The 24255-nt window shown below is 50.0% G+C and overlaps 1 protein-coding gene across 1 annotated transcript in view; it reads right to left on the bottom strand.

Annotated features, from left to right (window-relative positions):
• The window catches only part of BACE2 (beta-site APP-cleaving enzyme 2), a gene marked incomplete at its 5' end in the record, with an annotated part of 41735 nt that overhangs the window by 15890 nt on the left and 1590 nt on the right, over positions 1–24255 (bottom strand). The window contains 6 exons of the mRNA XM_014532908.1: positions 840–1008; positions 6480–6629; positions 11395–11496; positions 12845–12979; positions 14389–14517; positions 17848–18064. Coding sequence (XP_014388394.1) covers positions 840–1008; positions 6480–6629; positions 11395–11496; positions 12845–12979; positions 14389–14517; positions 17848–18064 — 902 coding nt within the window. The remainder of the gene's footprint in view (positions 1–839; positions 1009–6479; positions 6630–11394; positions 11497–12844; positions 12980–14388; positions 14518–17847; positions 18065–24255) is intronic.

Below are 24255 nucleotides of genomic sequence, written 5' to 3'. Positions count from 1 at the left end.
CTGTTCCTGACCCTGACCGATGCCCCAGACCTTTTCAGTCCTCTGACACCCGACTGGAGACACGGTGGCCTGACACACACTTCCTGGGACACGCGCTTCCTCCACTGGTCTCCCGCTCTCCATCTATGACTTGCCTTCTCCTTACCAGCTCGACTGTTAGTCGGGAGTACCCGTGTGCGGTGGGGACACTCCATCTCAAGCCTACTGTCAACTCTGAAGACATTTTCAAGTTTAAGGAGTGTCACCATCCTATCAACTTGACTGTGCTCTTGTGGCTTCTCCGTAGATCTGGCTAAGCCTCAAGCCAGGCTTCGCAGAACAATGCTGCTCTGTCACCGTCATGCCATCTCACAAAGGACTTCTGTCAGAAAAACGGGCTCCTTGGTCTCATTATTTTAGGTTTTTGAGAAATAGCTGTGACAAGCATTGATTTCTTACTTTATAGGATTTCTTTGAGGAAAAAATATACATAGTTTATCTGTGAATTTTCTGTTTCAGTCCTTTCACTGTCAAACACTGATATTCCACCCCCAGGTCCCTTGGAGTATTTTTATTCCTGGGATGAGGTGCCCATGCAAGTTTAATATGAGAGGGAACAGGAATGCCAACACTTACTAGCCTTTTCCATGTGCCAAGAACGGCACTGAAAGTCTTACGTGGGTGAACTCGCTTTTTCCTCTCAGCAACCCCAGTACATTTTACCAACAAGACTTTGATCACGATTACAGGCATGAGTGGATGAATTCAGCACAACTGACTTGTCGAGAAGTGCTCCCAAGTGAGTGAACTGACAAGAGCTCTGGAGGCAGGTCTCCCTGTCTGACGCCAGCATCGCTCACCTGCACAGGTGCTTGCGGCGAAGCCCACCCTCTTCCGAGCTCTGTCGAAGATCACGTAGAAGCCCTCCATCACGGTAGCACCAATCACCAGCGCGTTCGTGGAAGGTGAAATGCCGAATCGGTAGCACTCATAATTCAGGCCAGCCCTCATCATGGGCTGAATGTAAAGCTGTTGTTGAAGAGGAAAGAGGAAACAAGCAAGAAAAAGCACAAATCAGTCAACATCACACAACTGTCATGGTCACAGGGGGCTCAGAACTCTCCAAGATGCTATGGGGCGCTACAGATCTAGGAGCTGAAACCGTAAGCATGGTGGTGATAAACATTAGTGAGAGTGACAGGAACATGTACACCACCTGTAACTGTATACAGGGACAACCGTAAGCAGACTTCCATCCACCTATCTATTTAGTCATCCATTCATCAAGTCATCCATCCATCTAGCCATCCGTCTGTCTGTTTGCCCATCCATCCATCCATCCACCCACCTATTCATATATCCATCTGTCCTTCCATCTATTCAACCATCTGCCAACCAGTTATTTTTTGAGCCTAGACACTGTCCTTGGTACCAGCACTATAAGGACGAATAACACATGGTTCCTGTCCCAGCCAAGCTTCCCATCTAAGGGGGAGACAGGTAAGTAAATATTGAGTCAGAAGTGTTCCAACAGGTCCCTTCTGTTGATAATGTTGACCTGCTAGTTCTCTCGTCAAAACTCTCTTCCCTTCATCTCTAAGAGAGGGTCCTCTCTCCCTCCTCCTAACTCACTGGCTACTCCCTCGCAGGCACCTGCACTGGATTTGCTTCACCTTCCTCACCTGTCCGTATCCGGGAACTGCGGAGCTCTGGCCTCCTCTCTCTCTTTCCTCCCAGGTGGCTCATGCAGCCCCTGGCCCTCAGTACATCCCCCGCGCTCTATGCCGAGGCTCCCAAATCTCTATGTCCAGCCCAGATCTCTGCTGCCACTGCCACGCGCTTCTGTCCACCTGCCCACCCACTCATCCATCGCTCAGTTGGCATCTCAAATGTACCACTAAGAAAATGACACTGAACTTTGGCTATTGCCCCGATCTGCTCATCTCAAGGCTCTCTGTCTCAGTAAATCCACACACAGCCTTTACTCCGGTCCCAGAGCACCAGGTCAGTATCTCTGACCTCCCATCGAAACCACACACAGCACCTGCAGCCTTCCTTTGAGACAGAACCTGAATCTGATCACTTCTCCCATCTCCATCACCACCACCCTGGTCCAGGTCATCGTTGGCCCCTTCTGTCCTGATCTAGTACCACAAAGGTTCCTAACTGGCTCCAGGATACCACCTTTGCAAAGTGATGGTGTCTTCTAAGAAGGAGTCAGCAGGCACAGGTAGGATGATTCCCTCAGTGCGAGAGGGGAAAACCGTCACAATCAGAGAGAAGACACTGCATCCACGGATAAGAAGTTCTGACATGTGTGAGGCCCATGTCCTGAGGCCCCCAGGAGGCAAGAGTTACTGGGGACATGAGTTAAATCTTAAAACAATCAGTGAGCCGATCAATATCATATTAGTAACAATTCCTCTGTTTTTTAATGAAAAAGTATTAAAATGTAGGCAGTTAAGAAGAGAGAATGGCTTGGTATGACATGACAAATATTTGGGGGAGGGAGGAAAGCAATAAAGCACAAAGTAAGTGAGGAGGACTTTGCCCTAAAGGATGAAAGCACTAAGAAAAACTTGGAGGAACAAGGCACTACTCATAGGTAGGCAGTCTCAGGCCTTGTGGGGATGTGAGAGGGAGGGATTTTGGAGGGATGAGCAAAGATTGAAAGGAGACCAGTGGGAGGGGCTTCCGTATGAGGTGGAGGAGGAGGCAGACTGGGCCGTGCGTGGGTCTTTTGGATTGGTGGGCACAAGAAAAGTATTTAAAATCTGAACAGAAAAGGAAGCCGGAAGTTGTGCTGGTGAAAACATAAGTGATCAAACTGACCCTGAGGAAGGTGAATGTCACTGTACTTCACCTGCAGGGCAGATGGGAGGGAGAGGAGCTGCAAGGCAGAGAGGGGAGCGAGGACACATGGTGGCAGTGCCTGGAGTCACCAACTGCTGGGTATCAAGCAGCTGCTGTGTCCAGGCAGCTGTTCCGGCAGGTAGAACCCTGCACTGATTGGTTTGTCTGTGTGCAAACCCTTCTTCCAGGCCAGGCATCATTCTATTCCTCCCTGTTGCCTGGCGCCTAGGCACCTAGTATATGCCAGGCATATAGGAAGACCTCAATAAATGCGTGTCAAATGAATGAGTGGGACTAAGCTTTGATCAGTGTTAAATTAAGAAAAGGTGGGGGGGGGTGGCTTAGCTGTCACAGAATCAGAAACATACATACACACACACACACACACACACACACACCCCTACCTTTGAATGAACTAATTCCATAATGCAAGTATGATGCAACTGATGATACTGATGCAAACAGAATTTGTATCTTTTCCTCTGGCCTTTCTGTGGATCCCAGTCGACTCCCAATAAAAATTCCAGACTGCAGATTTGTCACATGTTGGGAAAGCTGCGGTATTTCTGGATCTCAGAAGAAACTGTCTGCCTTCAACTGAGTACAAACGGGCGAACCAGTGGCACCAAGACTGAAACTATTTACACGTACAGGGTTATGTGAAAAAGAAATCAGAATTTGTCTGAGAGCTGGAAATTGATTTTTGAACAGGCCAAACAGAATTCAGCTCGTGTGTGTTTGGAAAATGGTGTTGGTGACAAACCGGACTCTCCTGGTCTGACTGCTGGTGCCTGGAAGGTCCCAGGTAGGGACCCCAGTCTAATACTGTGGCGACAAGGAGCCCTGTGATTGCCCTGAATGCTAGGAAAGGGGTTGGGCAGGCAGAGCTGAGGTGTTAGATGACCCCAGTGCGACCTTGAGGGGTGTGGCCAGCATATGGAGTGTGTGTGGTTCTCAGCAGAGGATGGTTCCAACCGCCCATCCACGTCCTTCCCAGCAGGCACCGGGAAGCAAACATGGTGATGTTGAATAAAAACTCAGAAAAACAATGGGGAATGTCGGTTTTTAAAAATCGAAAATGTGAACATGTCAAAGTCAACCCCCCCAAAATCTACCGTCTCCTAAGTGAGAATAAGACTGGATTCTTACTCGGAGACACCCACATGGATGCCACCTCCCCAACCTGCCTCCCTATGTCCCCACACTCACCCCGTGCCGGCTATTACCTGTCCTGGACATAACAGGTTTTTTCCCTGGTTGCCTGCTTTTTTCCTCCTGCTTCTTGTGAGTCCCTGCCTCTGCCAACCACCCACGTGCCATTTATTTGCCAGAACACGTCCACCTGTGTCCTCAAGCTAGGCTTTAACTTTAGTTACAAACCACACTGATGAAATAATGTCCACATTTGGCGGTTGGCAGGCCAATATAATCAGAAAGAGTACATTATTTTAAAGATGCTGAAAACACAGTCCAAAAACATCACTCTTTGCAGTGCCGTTCATTCAAGGACATGGCCGTCTTCTGAAAATGGAAAATGCCACTGAAAGTATTACTATTTCTCCTTCATAGTTAAAGAGGCAGACGCAGACAGGGCGAGTATGTTCAGGGCAGTGCCCTCTGCCAGGCTGTATTTCAGTCTTTTCCCCAACAAGTGCCCATTTCTGGAATGCCACCCCCTCCCACTATGGAAAGTTGAAAATGGAGACAAGGCAGTATTACCACTTACTTCTTTCTTCTGAAATTATTCCTCCTTTCCTACCTCCCAGCCACACTCCTTTATCTCAAATTCACCAGATTATATGGCAAAGACACAAGGGCTTAGCCATTTAACAGTTACAGGGCCCTACCCTCCACTGCATGGCAGTGCTGGGGAAGGGAGGGTGGTCTTCAAAACTCATGGTTCTCATCTTCAAGGAAATAATTGAGAAAGAAACAGAAGTGTGTGTGTTTTTTCAGAAAACAGAAGTCAAAGGGAAAAAGGCAACGGCATAATATACACCCTAAAGACATGGCCCCGTGCCCGATGAGTAGCCTGGAAAACTTGCATTATGGGCTTGAAGGGCAAGCTCACAAACGGGTTATTCTGCTCAGCAGAGGTTCGACAAAAGATGGGTTGTTTGAGTCGGGTCTTCGAGGATGGGAAGAATTTAGATACACAGATGGAGTGGGGACCAGAGGGCATTTCAGGCGAGGGGTGGGGACGGGCGAGGGGTGGGGAGTGGCGAGGGGTGGGGAGTGGTGAAAGCGAAGGTTAGGAGTCGAGCAGGCACAGTGACCAATCAGTGGAGGGTCAAGGGTGCAGCAGGAAATAGGCAGGAAAGCAAGGAAGGGCCCAGCGAGGAGGTCCTGGAAGGCCACACCAGGGAAAGAGACCATCAGCATGTAAATAGCGGCACAGAAAGCTGCGGTTCAGGAATATTGACCTGGAATAGTTGTAAAGGGAAACAGTGGTGACATGGGTGCCTGGAGGGCACGCTGGAGGTTCCTGAGGTGATGGAAGGGGTGTGAGTGACATAGTGAGAGCTGTGGGAAGAGGCGAGAACATGACTAAGGAAGACAGAAGTTGGTCTATTTAATTAGATGCCTGGGATGAAGAAGGAATCAATGATTTATTGCGTATGGGGGAAATGATGTCTTAATCTCTGGGAATCCGGTTTTATTCTTTATTTATAAATAAGTAGGAAAAACCCATCTACTGGTATTGTTGTAGATGTGGCAAAAATGTCCTCAATTCTTGACCTTTCCTTGTAGCCACCCCATGTGATGTGACTTTGCAGCTCCTCCCATTGGGAGGTGGTGTCTACTTCTCCACCCGGGAGTCTGGGCTGGCCTTGGCCTTGTGTGGGCAGCACTGTGCAGGAGAGGGTGGCTAGTTCTGGGCCCAGACTCCAGGAGTCCTTGAGTTTCTTCTCTCTCAGAAGAAGAAACCACTGCATGAGTCACCACTGGACGGTGAGACAACAAACAGCCCTATCACTCCACTGACCTAGCCACCAGAGTAAATGAGGCCACCCCAGACCCCAGACCAAGACCATCCTAAACCAAGGCCAACCTAGACGAAGGCCAACCTAGACCAGTGATGGCGAACCTTTTGAGCTCGGCGAGTCATCTGGTGCCGTGTCACATATAGAAATTTTTTGATATTTGCAACCATAGTAAAACAAAGACTTATATTTTTGATATTTATTTTATATATTTAAATGCCATTTAACAAAGAAAAATCAACCAAAAAAATGAGTTCGCGTGTCACCGCTGACACGCGTGTCATAGGTTCGCCATCACTGTCCTAGACTAAGGCTAACATAGATCAAGACCATCCTATACCAAGGCCAACCTAGACCAAGACCATCCTAGACTAAGACCAACCTAGACCAAGACCATCCTAGACTAAAGCCAACCTAGACCCAGCCAACACCAGCTGACCAGACACAGGTGAGCAAGCCCAGAAGATCAGCAGACCCACCCAGGCTCCTGAGCAGGAATTAACGCTCACTGATAAAGCTGCTGCTATTCGTGGCTGTTTGTCACTCGGCACCACTGTATATCTGTGCCTGTGTTAGGTATCAATGATTAGATATTATGCATGAAGGGTTTTACTTTTGCATGTTACACGTTGAAGAGAGAAAAGCCCAAATCCAAGCTCATACCTGAGGCAGGATAGTGATGCGGAAGGATCTGCTGGAGTTCTCCTCTCTCAGGTAGATGGAGATTTTCGGGAAGTAAGACCAAGGTGTTTCGGAATTCGCCCAGCATGCCAGCTGGGACCCAGTCCAGAAACCATCCGAGAATTCTGGAATCTAGACAAAACACGGTAACGTGAGAACTAATGACTAGTCTGGCGCGTCAACAGGAAACAGCTCCCGGCTTTTCTTGTCACCTCGCCAGATGCCCACGGGGATAAACAGGGTTTAATTTGGACAGCACAGCGGAGCCATCAGTCCTCTGGGGGGTAACGGTGCTGACAAATAACAATTATTAAAACACTGAGGCTTGTGGAGCACTCGCCAGCATTAGGCACCTTTATAAGCACTTTGCAGTCATAATTACATCAATCCTCAAACACCGCCATCAGTGCGGTAACATTACCCCCTCTACTTCATGATGAGGACACCAAAGCACAGAGAGGTGAAGTGGCTTGTCCAAGGTAACACAGTAGTTGGCAATGACCCTTCAAAAGAGAGGCCAGATCCTAAATGTGGCCCTCAGGACCTTCCAGGCATCACCTCTCCTTTGAATTCCCCGTGCCCAGCGAGCTTCCCCCAGGTACAGAGCCCCTTGTGAGCGCTCCGCTCTTCTGGAACATCCTTCTCTCCAGATCTCAGCTCAGATGATGCCTCCTCTGGGAAGCCCTCCCGGACTCCCCCACATATTGCTGCTCCTCCACTGGATATCCCCCTGTAGCAGTTAGTTTGACATTTACTGTGATTGGTTCACTTCTGTTTCCTGCACTAGGATCTGAGCCCTCTAAGGACAGAGGCCTGCTGTCTGCATCCACTTCTGGTCCTAACACCTAGCCCATCAGAGAGATTCAGGAAACATTGTGGGAAATATGAATGGGCGGGAACACAGAACGTCCACCTTTGCCTCTCGTCAGGGGACTGGAAGGACAGTCACCCAGCATGTCTACTAGTTGCTGAATCTTTAAATGAATGACAAGTTCCAGCCACGCCATCTCGCCAGGACCAGCGAAGGCACCAGAGCAGGCCTGCCGGCTCCCCAAGGGAGGACTGTGTGTGAGGCTCCTCGGCCACCACGCATGCCCCTTCCAGCACAGAGCCCTGCTCGGGCGTTAGCTGGGGGCGTATGTGGTGGGGACAGAGCTAGGAGAGTACTGACGGGGAGGAAGGTGGGTGTTTATCCCTGAGGTAGGAACATCTGGGCTGAGTTGAGGGATGAAAGGGCGAAAGGGTGTTGGTGAGGTATGGTGCAGGGGGAGAGCAGACGAGAGCACTGGGGACACAGATGACAGCCACGGAGGCTGGTGCAGAGGACAGGAAGGTGCATGAGACAGGCACGGAGAGAACCAGGGCACCCCTGTGCATTTATCAGAAATCGTTTCTCAGAGGCCTGGGCTCCGTGGCACACCGGTGTCATTGCGGCACTCGAGTGGGACGTGCAGGTCACTTGTTGCCCGAGTCCAGACTCTGGGGGCCGAGCCAGGGCGAGACGCTGAATTCCAGAGTCCCGGACAGGAGGGTGGGACGTGGTGATGTGGCTGTGGACAGATCACTTAGGACAGTATAGGGAGGAGTGGGGCCTAGGACCCACCCAGAGAAATGGGCAGGGAGAGAGACCCCCCCAACAGGGCCCAGGGCTGGGAAGAGGTGCCGGGAGGAGGGTGTGATGGAAGCCGAGGCAGTAAGCACGCTGCCGGGGAGAACACGTGGGGCAGGTACAAAGGACACTGTGGTGGGACAGCATGAACCGGGGTGTGTCCCGTGCTACACAACCGCACACACAGGCGCCAGCCCTCCCTCCCGCCGGGTACAGAGCGAGAAAATATCCTGTGTCTCTCCATCCATCAAGGCTGCCCCCTGGACCGCCCAGGAGTGACCTGCAAGATCTCTAATGCGGGCTTTAATGCAGTTTCTCCTTTGAGAAAAGGGAAGTCGATTGGAAATGGGCGTCCTAGGGACGAATGTCTTGCCAGACGATGAGGCGGGGCAGTCATTTTGCTGGAAAGGGTGGCTCGGCTGCCCCACGGCCCACAGCTCTAACGTCAGCACTAAGAGCAGGTCCGGCCACAGATGGCGAATGAGGCTCAGAGAGGCCAAGTCACTGGCCTGAGGGGCCCAGCTCAGAACTAGATGCGGGACCATCTGCCTCCAAAGGAATCTGGAAAGCCTCCAGGGCTAAGCCACGTGGGGGGTTCAGGCCCCAGGTCACAGAGCTCTAATGCCAGAAGTCATCTGGAAGCGGGGTCCTCTGCTTGTGCGTTTTAGAGGTGCAGAAGCACACGGCCTGAGACTCAGGGCGCCACAGCTGGGCAGGAACGGAGCCCAGGCTCAGCCACACACAAATCCCCACCGGGCTCATTTCAAAATACAGACCCACCCACCATGCATTTCTAAAATCCAAGGCGACAGTCCACGCAGGAGCCAGAGCCCAACGTTCGTCCTGTGTTCGCTCTCCGAGGCCAGCTTTTCCCTGACCCGAAAGAAGACCAGGCCGGAGCGGCGGCGCCCAGGGCCCGGCCCAGAGAGAACAAACGCGCCTTTGGTGCGCACACAAAGGCCCGCAGAGCAGCGCACACCCTGCCCCAGACAAACCGCCTTCCCAGGTTGCTCCTCCTGACGCAGGCTCCGATTCACAGGATCCGTGGCGACAAGGCAAACAATGTCATAACTGCCTTCCTCCACCTCGTGGTTTTCCTACAAAGCCAGGCACTGCCCAACCCATGATCCGATGACCTCGGGGTGCCAACACCTGCCGCCACAGCCCCGCGCTCTCACGGCCCGGCCCACAGAGGTTCCGCTGGCGTCAGGCACATGCCCAGGCTCCGGGCACTTCCTTGGCCCAGGGGAAGCGTTCATAGCTCAGAGCATTACACCTGACAAGGTTCGTGCGGACTCTGCTGCGGACACTTTCACTGTTGAGGGAAATGGGCAGATGGCTCCGTAATTCGAGCATCGAGCCTGGTCTGATCTGTCACCAGCATTCTGAATGTCAGGCTCTAAAACTTCACCTCCGTTTCTTGTCTGATTCAGTTGATATTAGACGGCTCTGGGCTGCCGCCTTGAAGACCTTTCAGTTCCAAAAGGGCCTCCACGTTCTTGCCTTTTTATTTCCCCTCTGCATTCTTTTTGTTTGCCTGCTGCTCTTCCCAGGGCAGTTTTATGTCTGTCTGTCTGTCTATCTATCTATCTATCTATCAATAATTCTATCTATCTATCTATCTATCTATCTATCTATCATCTATCTATCTATCTATCATTAATTCTATCTATCATTAATCCTTATCTATCTATCTATCTATCTATCTACCTACCTACCATTAATCCTTACCCAAGGAAATTTTTCCCATTGATTATTAGGGAGAGTGGAAGGGAGGGAGGGGGAGAGAGAGAGAAACATCAATGTCAGAAAGAGACATCGATTGGTTGCCTCCCGCATGCGCCCCAACTGGGGCTGGGGAATGAACTTGCAACCCAGGTATGTGCCCTTGACCGGGATACCCTTCAGTGCACAGGTCAATGCTCTACCACTGAGCCACACCGGCCAGGGCCCCATGGCAGTTTCAGGCTTTTGAAGTTTCTATTCAGGACAAGCCCTCTCTCCCTTCCCAGGTTCCCGCCATCACCTGTAATAAAGCAACTGCTGTGCCTTCTATCAATCATCCTTTGAATTTGGCCATCCCCGAGGAGCGGTGAGATAACCAGCCAAGTTAGTAACAGGATAACGACTCTGTGGGAAACACTCATTTCTGGTGACTTTGCCAGGGTGGCCCTGTGTGGACAGATGCTTATGATAAAACACCCAAGCAGCTGGGAGAAATGTGTATCTTGCATTCACACAGTAGCAGCACCGCAGTGTGGACACTGGCTAGCAGCTTCTCTTTCCCGAGCACGTGGGTGCCAGGCACTGGACCCCAGACCTCAGCACAATCCCGCTGACAATGTGGGGCTCTCAGAGGACCCGTGACCCTCCCCCAGGCACCCTGCTCATACAGCCAGAAACCAGACTAACTTCAATTCCATCTCACCCCAAAGCTGTGTCCTTCCCAATCCATGCCAGCTGGTCCACTCCAATGCCCAAACTGGAAAATTGGGGTCACCCTGGGAATACCATCAGCCAGGTCCCCAAAAGGTACTTGTCTTTGACCACGATTTCAGTTGTGTTACTGAACGTGACCATACAGTAATTATTATATTGGCCAACTAGTCCTTGTCACCTATAAATCACATTCTTTTACAACAGAATTAAAATCCCAACATGGCTTTAATGAGGCCTGAAAGGAGTATGATTTTTGGTTCATTTCTTTAGTTTTAAAGGCTACAAGCATATTCCTGGTTTACTATTTATTTTAACGTAGTATATTGCCAATTTTTTCTTAGATTAAAAAAACTGTATTGCACCAACTACACCATCATCTGAAATACAAAAAAAGGTGCTGCACCTTCAGATCCCAGTTCTCCCAGGTTAAAATGAAATAATTATTTGCCAGTTAACATCAAATAATAAGATTGTGAACTTAATAAGTAATAGTTAAAAAACACACAACCCTTAAACCCTCAGAGGGAGACCATTAGAGCAGTGATGGCGAACCTATGACACGCATGTCAGAGGTGACACGCGAACTCATTTTTTTGGTTGATTTTTCTTTGTTAAATGGCATTTAAATATATCAAATAAATATCAAAAATAAAAGTCTTTGTTTTACTATGGTTGCAAAGATAAAAAAATTTCTATATGTGACACGGCACCAGAGTTAAGTTAGGGTTTTTCAAAATGCTGACACGCCAAGCTCAAAAGGTTCGCCATCACTGGGCTAGAGGGTAACACTGCCCAGCACGTGGTCATGACCTGGTATTCTCCAAAGTTCATCTGCGCCCTGAGACTCACCAGAGACGCGCGGGCCACGCCTTCAACCACCGCATCAAACACCTTGTGGGGCAGGCGCAGCAGTGTGGTGCCGCTGTCCACGATGGCCTTGTCCGCGTTATACTAAAAGGGGAAGGAGGGGAGAGAAGGCGCATGAGTGACACGGCACCAGCCCGCCATCACTGGGCATCCCTTACGTACAAGTTCAGGCAGCCACAGCACCTCCTTGGTGGTTACAATGAATTTTATATTCTCAGAACTAACTTTTAGCCCATTCTCACTTCACAGATGAAGAAACTGAGGCCAGAAAAGGGAAGCGACGTGACCAAAATCCACAGCCCTCCCAATGCAGAGCCTGTCCCTCATGCAGAGGTGCCCAAATGCCCTTGCCCGGGAGCCTCCCCGGGCAACCAGGGAAGACCCCCTTGTCCTCAGAGGGTGAGATGGCACATTAAATGCCATTTGCACAACTCACACAAGCCAACCCTCCCTTATGCTGCCCATGGAAAGAGAACCAGAGCCACATTCAGTCAGAGCATCACACACCCACACACAGATTGTATTTTATTTCAGGCCCTTGGATTCTACCACTGGATTCCTTCATGGCCAGTAAGTGCCCTCTGACCTTAAACACAGAGCGGTGCACGCGCAGTCTCAGTGGAACGGACCGCCGTCTATCCCGTCTCCGCGGGTTTCTCAGAGGCGTCTGTGTGCATGGGCCTTTGTGGGGGACTGTGACGGGGCGTATGAAAGGGTGGGATGCCGAGGTTGGAGGCATGAGGGAGGGATATAATGAAATGCTGGGGGTTTTCATAAGCCATTCTGAGAATATGGTAGCGGACGAAGGCTCCCTCAAGTCATCATAATCATGATGCCATCATGTGCCACAAATACGCCACCATGCCGTGAGCAGTGTGAGCAGGTTCGTAATGGCTCTGGTCTTGCAGCCCTGCACACCTGCCTCCTTTTAGCATAGCAAGCCATTCACATCCTTAGGGCATAACTTTCCTCTGAGTGAGAATTACATAGGGGGGTGGGGGATGCTTAACTCTGAAGGAAAGATAAAGCTGATGATTCATTTTTGCTTTCGTTCGGCTTATTTTTGACCCCCTCTGACCCTGACACTGATGAAACCCGTATAAAGCAGCCTCTTCAGCAGAGTCAGGGACCACAGGCCCGTAGGAATGGCGAAGGTGTAGCTCCAGGTACTTCTCCTCACTCACCATGTTGTGCTAATTTTTTCCTATTAAGCCAAGTGATGGTGAAAAGACATTTTTATTTATTTTAGAGAGGGGTCGATTTAAACTTGTCATACAACTGAAGGCCCTGTAACTTTTAATGTCATGAGTCTTTGATTTATCTTGTGGTGTAATGTACCTTCTGATTTTTCATATGCAGGTCCCACCCGCCATATTTAGGTGCCTCGGGCACACACAGACAGGTAGGCACAAAGAGCTCACAGGGTAGGTACCTCTCTGCAGTCCAGATTAAGGCTCTGGCCTCCGACTTCCAATTTCAGAATTTCGATCTGATAATACCACTCCTCCTTAATCGGGGTATACCAGATGTCTCCTTTGTACAAAGTTGGTTCAATTCCTCCCAGGACCTAGGAAGGAAAATAGTAACAGGGATGAGAGAGAAAACACCCAGGCATACAGCACGTGACACAAAGCAGCGTGCCCTTGTAAGTCAGTCCCTCATTGGAATCGTACTTTCACTTCAGCCTGATGTCACAAAACAAATGTACTAGCATATGCTTGAAAAGTGAACAGGGACCGTTAAGGGCCTAGTAGCCACAGGTCAGACAACACTCTGCCCCGGTCTAATCAAGATGCTCTGGGGTTTCCCTCCCCGACAGGAAGCACAAGTAACTCCAGCTTCACCGTACGCAGACTGTGCCCCAAAGAAATGCAGTGAAGTGGTTAACCACCCAGCCTGACCGTGGCTTAGCCCTCAGAACAGAGGATGCCCTCTTCCCCCACACAGTGCTCGGAAGCAGAACACAAGGGAGCTTCCTTAATCAAAACTTCATTTTGCAAAACTACATAACCTTGCTCCACAAATCCTAAGCCCCCCTCTCCCCTGAAGAGGGGCTAACCAGGTATTAAAAGCAGCTGCACTGCCCTAGCAGGTTTGGCTCAGTGGATAGAGCATCGGACTGCGGACTGAAGGGTCCCGGTTTGATTCTGGTCAAGGGCATGTACCCAGGTTGTGGGATCCATCCCCGGTAGGGGACGTGCAGGAGGCAGCCAATCAATGATTCTCACTCATCATTGATGCTTCTATCTCTCGCTCTGCCTCTCCCTTCCTCTCTGAAATCAATACAAATGTATTTTAAAAGGAAAGAGCAACTGCACTGATAGCAAATGCAAGTGGCCGAGCCTGCTTCTCCCAGCTGGAGAGCAAAGGCGTAGGCAGCACCCACCCTGAGGAAGGCGCCCTCCTGTGCATTCACCTGTCACCTCCTGCTTGAGACATCAGGGTGCAGGTTCCATCAAGGGACACTCAGGGCTGATGGCCTTGAATGATTGTTTCACTAACTAACACTTTAGCTGTGTGTGTGTGTGTGTGTGTGTGTGTGTGTGTGTGTGTATTGGGTGGGGGGGGACATACACGTGTTCTTGTCTCCCCAAACGTATGAAATCACAGGCACTGCCTTTGCGTCCCCTCCCCAGATTGAGGCCCACCTGCACACCCCCTACTATTTCTCACCTGCCCCTCCCTCACCCATCAAAACCAGTTACCTTTCAAAGGAAAACTTTAAAAAAGCTTTAATGGAATTGGGGGAGCCATGAGAATCCTTTTGGATGGCAGGACGATTAGGAAAGGTAAAAATAATAGCTAATTTTATTCATTTTTAAAAAGGTTCTATAATAAGGATTATCAAACCCTTCCAAGACCTGTGTTTGCCTACATGTCTAGTATTTCTATCAGGGTCTTTAATAAAATAAAATAAAAAAGAGCCCCAGTGGTTTGTGAGTTTCTTTCGCCTCTTTCAGACGGAAAGATACCCACAAGACTACCTCCGTTGGTACCAGATCCATCCACGGGCAATCCCGCCCCACACATCTGCATGGAGAAAACGTTGGGGATCCCGGCTTGCGTCACGAGGGAATCGAAGAATGTCTCCAGAGAACTCGATGGCTGCGGAGGGAGGACAGGGACAAGGCTTCAGACTCACAGGCCAGACGAGGAGTGACCCAGGGTCGACACCACTGCGTATTTATATTTCCCGTTTCTCGCGGCTAAACAATAAACAAGCTTAGGATTAAGTACCTTCAACAATAACTCACAACCCTCCAACAGGACTTCCTACCACGTGGCATTTTTCCTGTTGGTTGTAGGAGTGAGAGTGTTCCAGGAAGCTATGGGGAGGCTGTCCCATTCATCATCACGACTGCCCGGCCAGGCGGCGTGAGAAGCTGGGGAAGTGGGTTTCCACGGTAGCGGGTGGACTCTAACTGCAGACATTTCGGAGGAAGGAGAGAGCAGGGTCTCCCCGGCCGGAGGTTGTCTGCACCTTTTTCAGCCACAGTTGTCTGTCCATCATGCAAGTTAGAGATGCTGGACCCAGGGGACAGTTTGTCTCAGATCCCAGACCGTGGGACAGGGCGTGGCTCAGCCAGCTGTCTGCTGAACTCTGGTGAGCGGGGATTTAGCAGAAAAGGAGCATTGCTCTGCTCCTCAAGTTGAAAAGCTGGATCACTGATTCCCCACCGCCAAATTTCACTCTACACCTTCCTTACACGTAGCCATCCATGCCGAGGACGCCCCCATTGCTCCAGGACTCAGAAGAGAGAGGGACGATCTACAGACAGCTCTGAGGTGGGGGTGGGCCACGGGTGCTGGTGGTCACAAAGGAAGGTCATAGGCTTGCATTTAGATTTTGGCTTTGACAGCTGGGAGATAGGAGAGTTAGTCACTGTGAGGGTTAGTTTTTGCTGGAAACTTAATTGAAGTAGCATGGATGCTATAGACATATTCCAACGTGTGGTTCACAGAAGGCACGGTCATTTATTATCTACAAGATAATAAAACTTATGATCTATAATTCTGGAGGGAGGAGGGAGAGAGCCCCCCCTAGCAAACATACATCTTCCCATTTGTTGAGATCATTTGCACTGTCTCCCACTCAGCTCCCGTGGAATCTGGCAAGTCTGGGACGATGTCTCTATTTCTTTGTTGTAGGACTTTGTGTTTGGGTCAGTGAGTGAGACGAAGGCGTCTCTGGACACGGGTTGGGCTGGTGCTGACCCAGCGGGTGCGGACACGGGTTGGGCTGGTGCTAACCCAGGGGGTGCGGACACGGGTTGGGCTGGTGCTAACCCAGGGGGTGCGGACACGGGTTGGGCTGGTGCTGACCCAGGGGGTGTGGACACGGGTTGGGCTGGTGCTGACCCAGGGGGTGTGGACACGGGTTGAGCTGGTGCTGACCCAGGCAGGTGTTCTTCTGTCGTCCATTTCCCTGAGAGGCAGCAAGGTAACCATTGCACAGGACTGAATCCTCACTCCACCCTTGCTTAACCCTGGGACTTGCCCCTTTGTTTCCCAATCTGTAAAATGGGATGATAATGGGCTCCCAGAGCGGTTCTCAGCTTAGATGGGTGTTATCTCATAAAGGCTGGGCGCAGAGCCTGGCACAGTCAGGGATCTGTTACGATTCTGTCAGGTCACCTTCAGTAGAACTGTGCCCAGCGCCCCTGTAGAGGTTTCAAAGCACACCGTTCCCACGACCAAGAGTACCTGATTCAGGGGTGTGCTTGGACCTGGGCATCTGCAGGAGGGGAGCCCCCGTGGGTGGTTCCTCGGTGGGAAGCATCTGAGGTCCACCAGGGACCGCCACACACCATGGCCACCACACACTGTTCATCAACCCACTTGGGGCCACCACCCAATCGCCCTGCCTGTCCCTGCTCCCTACACATTCTCTCTCTGTCTCCCCAGCTCCACGAGTGTGGGGCCAATTGTTGCTCGTCTTGGAATTTCACAGATGAAAAGATAAAAGGTCACATGGAAAGTCTGGAAACCCCCACGTAGTTTATTCCCAAGGGAAGTTTCACATGTTAGTCATTCCGGATCATTTAGCTCGCCTCTACCGTCTTCCAAATAATCAGCATGAAAACAGTCAAACCCACATCTTTCACTTGCAAAGTCACATGAAGATGGAATGTTTTGCCCGGGGCCACATGGTGGGTGAAAATATATTAAGAAATGAAAGTCACGCAAATCTCATACTAAGCTCTGCCTACGGTACCGAGAAAAGAGGGGGGTCCGGAACCGGTCTGGGCCCCACAGACAGTGAGACACGGCAGCTGGGGCTCTGACTGTCCAGGGCGAGGCGGGACCTCTGATCCTCAGTAAACACACCTCCAAAGTGGGGTAACTTGACCTTACACAGTCAGCCCCTCGGGGAGCTCACGAGAACTGACATCTTTGATGTTCTCAGCCGCCTGTCTCAGGGTAGTCTTTCTCCTTGAGAAACCACAGGGCTGGGGACCATCCCCCCACCCACTCACTGTCCCCCCTACTCCCCAACCCTCCCCCACCCCTGCACCATTTGCTAGAAACTTGAGCTGGAACAAATGTCCTTATGAGGCGAGAGAGCAGGCCTTCCCTATGGGATCCCCAGGGACCCCTGGGACTCTGTGGTCACCGGCCTGCTGCTCCTGCCCAGCCTGCTGCTCCTGCCCGGGCTCCCACTTAGCTCTGCTCAAAGCCTGACCCTGAGCGAGGAGGTGTGGTGCCCGGGCACAGGCAGGAGGGGTGACCTCCTTCTGCTTTGCTCAGGTGTCTGCAGACCTGCCCAGAGGTGCTCAGTGTCTAAGCCGCCTGCCCTGGCAGCCCTTCCCTGTGGAAAGTCCCCGGCCTTGGCCTCGGCCAGCCAGTGGCGCTTCCTCCACCGCAAACACTGGAGAGCGTGCAGCCCTGCCCTTCCTGCTTGCGAAGGTGCTGATGCTGCCGAGAGCAAGGGTCCCCCCTTTTCCTCGGCCTGTGACTACTTCCAGTGGCCGGTGGTCCCAAGGCAGGCTCGCTCCCCATGTGTCCCTGCTCCGGCCGCAGGTGTCCCTCACAGGCCCTCTCAGCCTGCCGGGCCACCCCCTGCCGAGGTCCCGTGTCCCCTGTAGGTTCCATCTTCATACGAGCGTCTAAATGTAATAAATGTGTTTTCTCTGAGCCCTACACTAATAAAAACTCCTAAACAAAACCACAAAGCGATTCAGGTTCTCAATATTTTCAAACTATACGAGCAAAATAGATAAAAACAAAAGACGAACAATAAGTAATGGTACCAGGTTATCTTGCAGGAAGGTTCAAAAATTGTGCCATGTCCCTTTAATTTTAAAAATGCTTAGAAATTTCATAAACCGTGTGACCATCTCCAACGGCCTGGACCCGTTCACCAGCTCCTCTGATGAGGGGTTTGCGGAACCTCCTCCCATCGCTCCGTTTCCTTCGGCCCCTGATGATGCTCACCTTGGCCAGGGCCGCATAAGCGAGCCCCAGGATCCCATTCCACTGAATGCCAGGCAGGAAGAAGTTCTCCGACTCGAAGATGGTGGCGATGTTGACGAGGAAGGAAGTGTTGAAGCCCTTTGTGATGGTGACCAAGTCCTCCCCCACGGAGCCCGTCCAGCTGCCTTGCGTGTACTTCACGGTGACATCAAAGCCCTTGGGACGGTAAGTGCTGGACCTGGAGGGAGAAGAGAAGGCAGGGTCATGTTCTGTCTGGTGTCCGTGTCCCGCCGGCCGGCCGTGGTGGCTGACAGCTGTCCTAAACCCAGTCAGCTGCAAGCAGTTCCCACCAGTGCGCACTGGACACAGCCACATCTCCCCCACACGGATCGCTACTACTGTGTGGTGCCAGCTGTAGCAGGAAATATTGGGTTAACATGTGCCCCTATGCATACCCCTCTCGCACCCCTGTAAAGGCCCACAGGCCAGCTGCTTCACGTTACTGGGTCAGCCTGTGACGGCACAACTGAGTGTGGGCACCTGCCTGGCCGTCTGGCTGGGTGGGGACCCTGCACCGGGCTTGGTGACAGAGGGAGGGGTGAGCAGTGCCACCAGCTTGTGCCAGCAGCGGCCGAGGGCTCAGATTCACACAACCAGTGAAGTGAGTAAAGACGAAGCCATTCCCGCCAACACCATAGGCCTCCCTCCCCCTCAGGCCCCACACTACCCCTAATGGCCCAGGTTCCTTCAGGGCTCTCCCCAATGCCCCAAAGTTGATTAGACTCACAGCAGAATGTGGGGGGTGAAGCAATGGCATGCTTGATACAAATTACTGCGACACCATCTCCCACCCCATATGCATACAGCCCTAAGCGTAGGAATTACTCAAACACGGTGACAGAACGAGGTAAGACCATGTACAGGACAAATGACACAGACAGACAACAGGCAAGTGAACACATAAAACTCCCGTGATGAGAGCTATCCAGGGGATAGAGCTACAGCAAGCATGTCAAACTCAAGGCTAACACGGGCCAAGTAAACAAGGTTTAAGTTTATGCGGGCCGCAAAGAAAACAAAAGCTTCAATTTTCATAGCAATGTGGGTTTATTTCGATAGAGACACAGTGAATACAAAGGACTGAAATAAATGAGTAATCATTAACAAAAAATAATAGAACATTTTAATAAAAATTAATATTTTTTCTTGAACATTAACTTACCAGACACTGAATAACTGCACAAATTAAGCGTAATGCTGCAAATAAACCTATTTTTCTTGTTCTCCGAAAGTGAAATATTTCCTGTTGCGCACACGAAACAAGTCAGTCCAAGACTAATGCTGCGGCCATCGGCTGCTAAAATATTCGCTGCTAGTATTAGTGGAGAGAAATGGTGCGCAACACGATGATAGTAATCAATCATTAGCAAATGTTATAGTTTGTTATTAATAATTATGTATAACAGGATATTGTAAAAATTAAGTTGGGAAATTTGTATTAAAACATTTCTTACATACCGTTATATTGACTGGGCCGCAAAAATATTCGTTGTGGGCCACATGCGGCCCGGGGTTCGTGAGTTTGACATGCTTGGTCTAGAGTGTTCTTGGTGGCCTCCAGTTTTCATTCCCCCTCTGTCCTAATATTAAGTCTCTAAACATTAACGTCAACACGCCTTTGTATTAGAATTCCATGAATTAGTGCAGTAATCTTTGGAGTCGGGAAGCAAAGTTAGTCAGAGATGACAAGACCTTCTTTTTTTTGGTACATCAGAGAGGTTTTAAAATAATGGCCTTTGATTCAGTAAATTGCACTCCTGAGACTCTGACCCTAAGGAGACACCCAGGAAGCAGACAGAGGTTTATGTACAAAGACAGTCATTATGTTTTACTGAGAACAGTAACAACTGGAAAGCACCCATATGCCCACACAGAGGAGCTGTTTAGTAAATTATCATACATCCATATGATGGAATATTACACAGCACTAAAAAACAGTATTTACTGAGAAATTTCCAATGACAAAAAAAATCAAGGTAAAAAAATGTATATATGTGGCAGAATCTTCTTCAAGAAGCGCGGTGGGGTTTTGTGGGGGAAATGCTGGCTCTTGTGGTTAGGCCTTCATACACGTAACTTTTATATTTAGGAGAACATAAGTAACTTTTTAAAATGTTTTTTATTGATTTCAGAGAGAAGAAGGGAGAGGGAAAAAGAGATAGAAACATCAATGATGAGAAAGAATCATCAATCAGCTGCCTCCTGCACGCCCCCTATTGGGGATCGAGCCCGAAACCTGGGCATGTGCCCTGACTGGGAATCAGTCTCGGGTGACCTCCTGGTTCATGGGTTGACACTCAACCAATGACCACCCCAGCCGGGTGAGAGAACACATAACTTTTATAATTAGGGGAATATATAACTTTTAAAAATATCTTCACCCGAGGGTATGCTTATTGATTTTAGAGAGAGTGGAAGGGAGGGAGGGAGAGGGAGAGGGAAAGGGGGAGAGAGAGAAACATTGATAAGCTGCCTCCCATACGTGCCTCCACCAGGGATCAAACCAGCAACCTAGGTATGTGCCCTGACTAGGCATCAAACCTGCAACCTTTCAGTATATGGCACAAAGTTCCAACTCACTGAGCCACACTGGCCAAGACTATAACTTTCATAAATGTAACTTTTATAATTAGGGGAAAATTATTTATAACTTTTATCATTAGGGGATATATATATATATATATGTATATATATATATATAACTTTTATAATTAGGGGGGAAAGTTATTTTAAGAATGTCAAGGCAGACAGATTTTGGAAAGACTTAATTCCTTCTAACTTTGCAATGGAATGTAGACTATGAAGAATGCATAACTTTAATATTTACTACGTTAGCTCACATCCTTAAAGTGAGAGCTGCATGACGTGCACAGCCCTGACAAGGGCAGGTACAGGGGACACTCGAGTGGGGAGCCCTGGGCCTCTCCAGAAATGACTGAGGGAATGTGCAGAGTCTGGTCAGGGAAAGGTGGGCGCCGGAGGACTGGTGAAATGCCAAGCGTTAGTGCCGACAGAAATTCAGGTGTGCTTGGCAGACAGCCGGGGCTGCATTCGTTTACGCTGAATAGTAATAAAAACAGTGAATTATTCAGTCCCTTCTGACAATTCGGGGTCATCCCTCAAGTTAAAAAACACACGACTGCTAACAGAAGATGCTAATTATCTTGAAATGCTCGGAGAATGTGATCTAGCACAGGGTCGGCACCCCCTTTCTGTAAAGGGCCAGAAAATACATGGTTACGTTTTTGTGGGTCACATGACCTCCGTTGCAGCTACTCAGCTCTGTGAGGATAATGAGCAAGCAGCCTCTGACAATACATAAGCAAATGTGCCTGCTGGCTGTGTTCCAATAAAACTTTATTTACAAAGCAGACAGCTAGTTTGCCAGCTCCTGATCTTGGAGATCAGCTATCTCCCCCAAACAGTGGAAAAGTACCATCACTTTCTTTTGAGAAATGGTTTTACTTTCACTGCATCCCGGCTACAGAGAACAATAGAATCTGCTCATGTTCGCGCTGAGAGCCTGAACATCTACTGAATATATCTTCTGTAGTTTTCCGACCAGGCTGCCAGTCCCCTCTTGGCGGGGGACAATCTGGATGTTTTGTTGTCATTTGCAGAGAGATGAGAGGCAGTTGCAGCTACACGGCTCAGGTTCAAATACCAGTGCAGCCACTTATCAGCTGTGTGACCCTGGGTCACGTCATTTAACCTCGCCATGCCTCAGTTTCCTCAACTCAAAATGGGGAGAATACAGCACCATACCTCGTGGGTTTAATTTTGAGGATTAAAGAGTGAATATGTAAAGCACTTGGAACAAAACCCTGGAACACAGCAGGTATACAACAAAAATAGCTGCTGTTATAATGATCTAATCACTTCTTACCTTTACTCAATGTATGAATTATTAGAGAATGTAGGAGGTTTCCCCCCTAGAAAATCTTCTGTAGAGCTACTCTTACTGAATATCCAAAACTGTCTCATTCTGAGGTCTAGCCACCCCCACTGGAGGGGGGAAGTGTGTGGGGAAGGCTTGGTTAAGGCGGCCAGGAAAGTGGAGGAGCCTTGCAGGTTTATAGACGGTACAGTTGGCCCTGGCTGGTTTGGCTCAGTAGATAGAGCACTGACCTGCAGATTGAAGGGTCCCAGGTTCTATTCCGGTCAAGGGCACATGCCCAGGTTGCAGGCTCGACCCCCAGTGGAGGGTGTGCAGGAGGCAGCCAATCAAGGATTCTCCCTCATCACTGATATTTCTATCACTCTCTCCCTCTCCCTTCCTCTCTGAAATCAATAAAAATATACATATTTTTAAAAAGGTACAGTTGTGTTTCAGACCAGCACTGCCCACGAGACCTTGCTGTGAGAAACAGTCTCTGGATGCCGTCCCATACGGCAGTCATGGTGGCTATGGAGCACTTCAAAAGTGATTGTGGTGTGGCTAAACACGGAACATTTACTTAACATTAATTAACAAGCCACACGTGGCTAATGGCGGCCCTTGCGGAAAGCACAGCTCCAGACAAAGGGAGAAAGCACTCCTAAACCATATCCCCTGGGATCCGCAAACCCAACCAAGGGCCCAGAGACGAACGTAAGCAGCTCTGCGGGTTAGCAGCGCAGTTTCCAGCACTAAATTAAAAAACAAGTGCGTTCCTCCCTCTTCACGTTCTAACGTCCTACCTCTTGGCGTTGAAAAGCCTTGGCTCTCAACTGCTCTGCACATTAATTAACCAAATCGAGAGGGAGCCCAGATAGGCTTCTTCTTGATAGCATCCCTCTGCGTGCCCAGAAACAGCAATCCATCAAGGATGCGGGGAGCCAGGAAAAAGTCCACGCACCACAATAAAATCGCTTTGAACCAAATTCACTCGATAAGGGTGTTCAGGGAACTTGGGATTGAAAAGTGAAATCAATGGGACGGAGGAGAAGAGAGCCCAGCACATGTTGTTATTGCAAAAGAAACCTGGATGGTTTCAGAAAACATGAAAGAGAAGGAGGAGAGCTCTCCTGAGTCACGCCACCCCGGAGGGTCCCGCAGGACTCCGCCGACTCCTTCCTGGGGCGTCTCTGCACATTCCAGAGTTACCTTCAGGGTGGTTGGCCTGACCCGGGGACCAGATCCCCCCTGACTCTTCCACGGTCCTGGAAGTGACCAGAACAGTGAGTTGCAGACGGCCCGAGGGCTCTTAGTGAGCCTGCCTGACCTGGTGGTTCATCAGCATTCTCAACAATGGCACATTCGAGTGGGCCAGTCCCCCCGGCCACTCAAACAACGGGGCAGGCTCAATACCTTATCTAAAAAGTCAGGCAAGCCTGGCCAGTGTGGCTCAGGGGTTGAGCGTCCACCCATGAATCCAGAGGTCACCAGTTCAATTCCCAGTCAGGGCACATGCATAGGTTGCGGGCTCTATCCCCAGTAGGGGGCGTGCAGGAGGCAGCTGATTGAGGATTCTCTCTCATCATTGATGCCTCTCTCTCTCTCTCTCTCCCTTCTCCTCTCTCTAAAATCAATAAAAACATATTTTGGGGGGGAAAAAATCAGGCAAAAATGTCTGTCACTGTCACATGGACAGAGGAGGCATTTGGTCTCGGGTTGTCCAGCTCAGCCTCCTTCAGGTCACCAGGTACTTCTCGCATATTCTAACTCCACTGGCAGGCCCCTGTTGAGGAAAGAAATTGCTCCCATGCCTCGCTGATCTGCAGGCTCCACCCCAGGTGGAGTGTGGGAGGCGGGGAAATGCTAATAGAATTATACTTAATTTCCTGAATAGATTAGTAGGTCAGGAAGGATGAGTCTATTGAATCTCTCATCGAGCCAACTGGCTGGAGGCTGTTTTATTGGCTAAAAAAGAAGCACATTTTGAAAAGCACACCATCTCCCTTTTGCTGCAGAGTAGTTCGCGGGACACTCGCCGCCCTGGGCAGCGGGCCTCTGATGGGAACGCGCCACACAAATGACTCACGGTAGCCTGACGTCTCATCTCATAAATCAGAGAGACCTTGTCAAAGAGCCCCAAGCCCAATCCCCAGTTACTGGGGAAATGCTTCAGGAAGCATGAAGCCTGAATACCCGACGTCTGGGGGACTTGAATCGGAGGCCGACAAACCCAACTGAGCCTCGTTATAACCGAGGGAGATCAGAGGGCCAAGCCAACAGAGGCATCACAGCGCAGGCGCCGCGCTCAGAGTAGAAGCCTCTGAAAAACTGGGGAAGGCAGCGAGACCCTCCTCCTGGCCTGAGTGCGATAGTGGCAAGTGTGCCTCAGGCCAAATGCCATCGTCACCTGAAAGCGGCAGACAAATGCATCACACGTCCTTTACGTTCACGGTCCGTAGCTTTGCAATAATAAATCTGTGTTCCTATAAGTC

Source organism: Myotis brandtii, unplaced genomic scaffold, assembly GCF_000412655.1.
Source record: "Myotis brandtii unplaced genomic scaffold, ASM41265v1 scaffold923, whole genome shotgun sequence".
Classification (NCBI taxonomy): Eukaryota; Metazoa; Chordata; class Mammalia; order Chiroptera; family Vespertilionidae; genus Myotis; species Myotis brandtii.
This window is presented reverse-complemented; position numbering and strand designations above follow the sequence as displayed.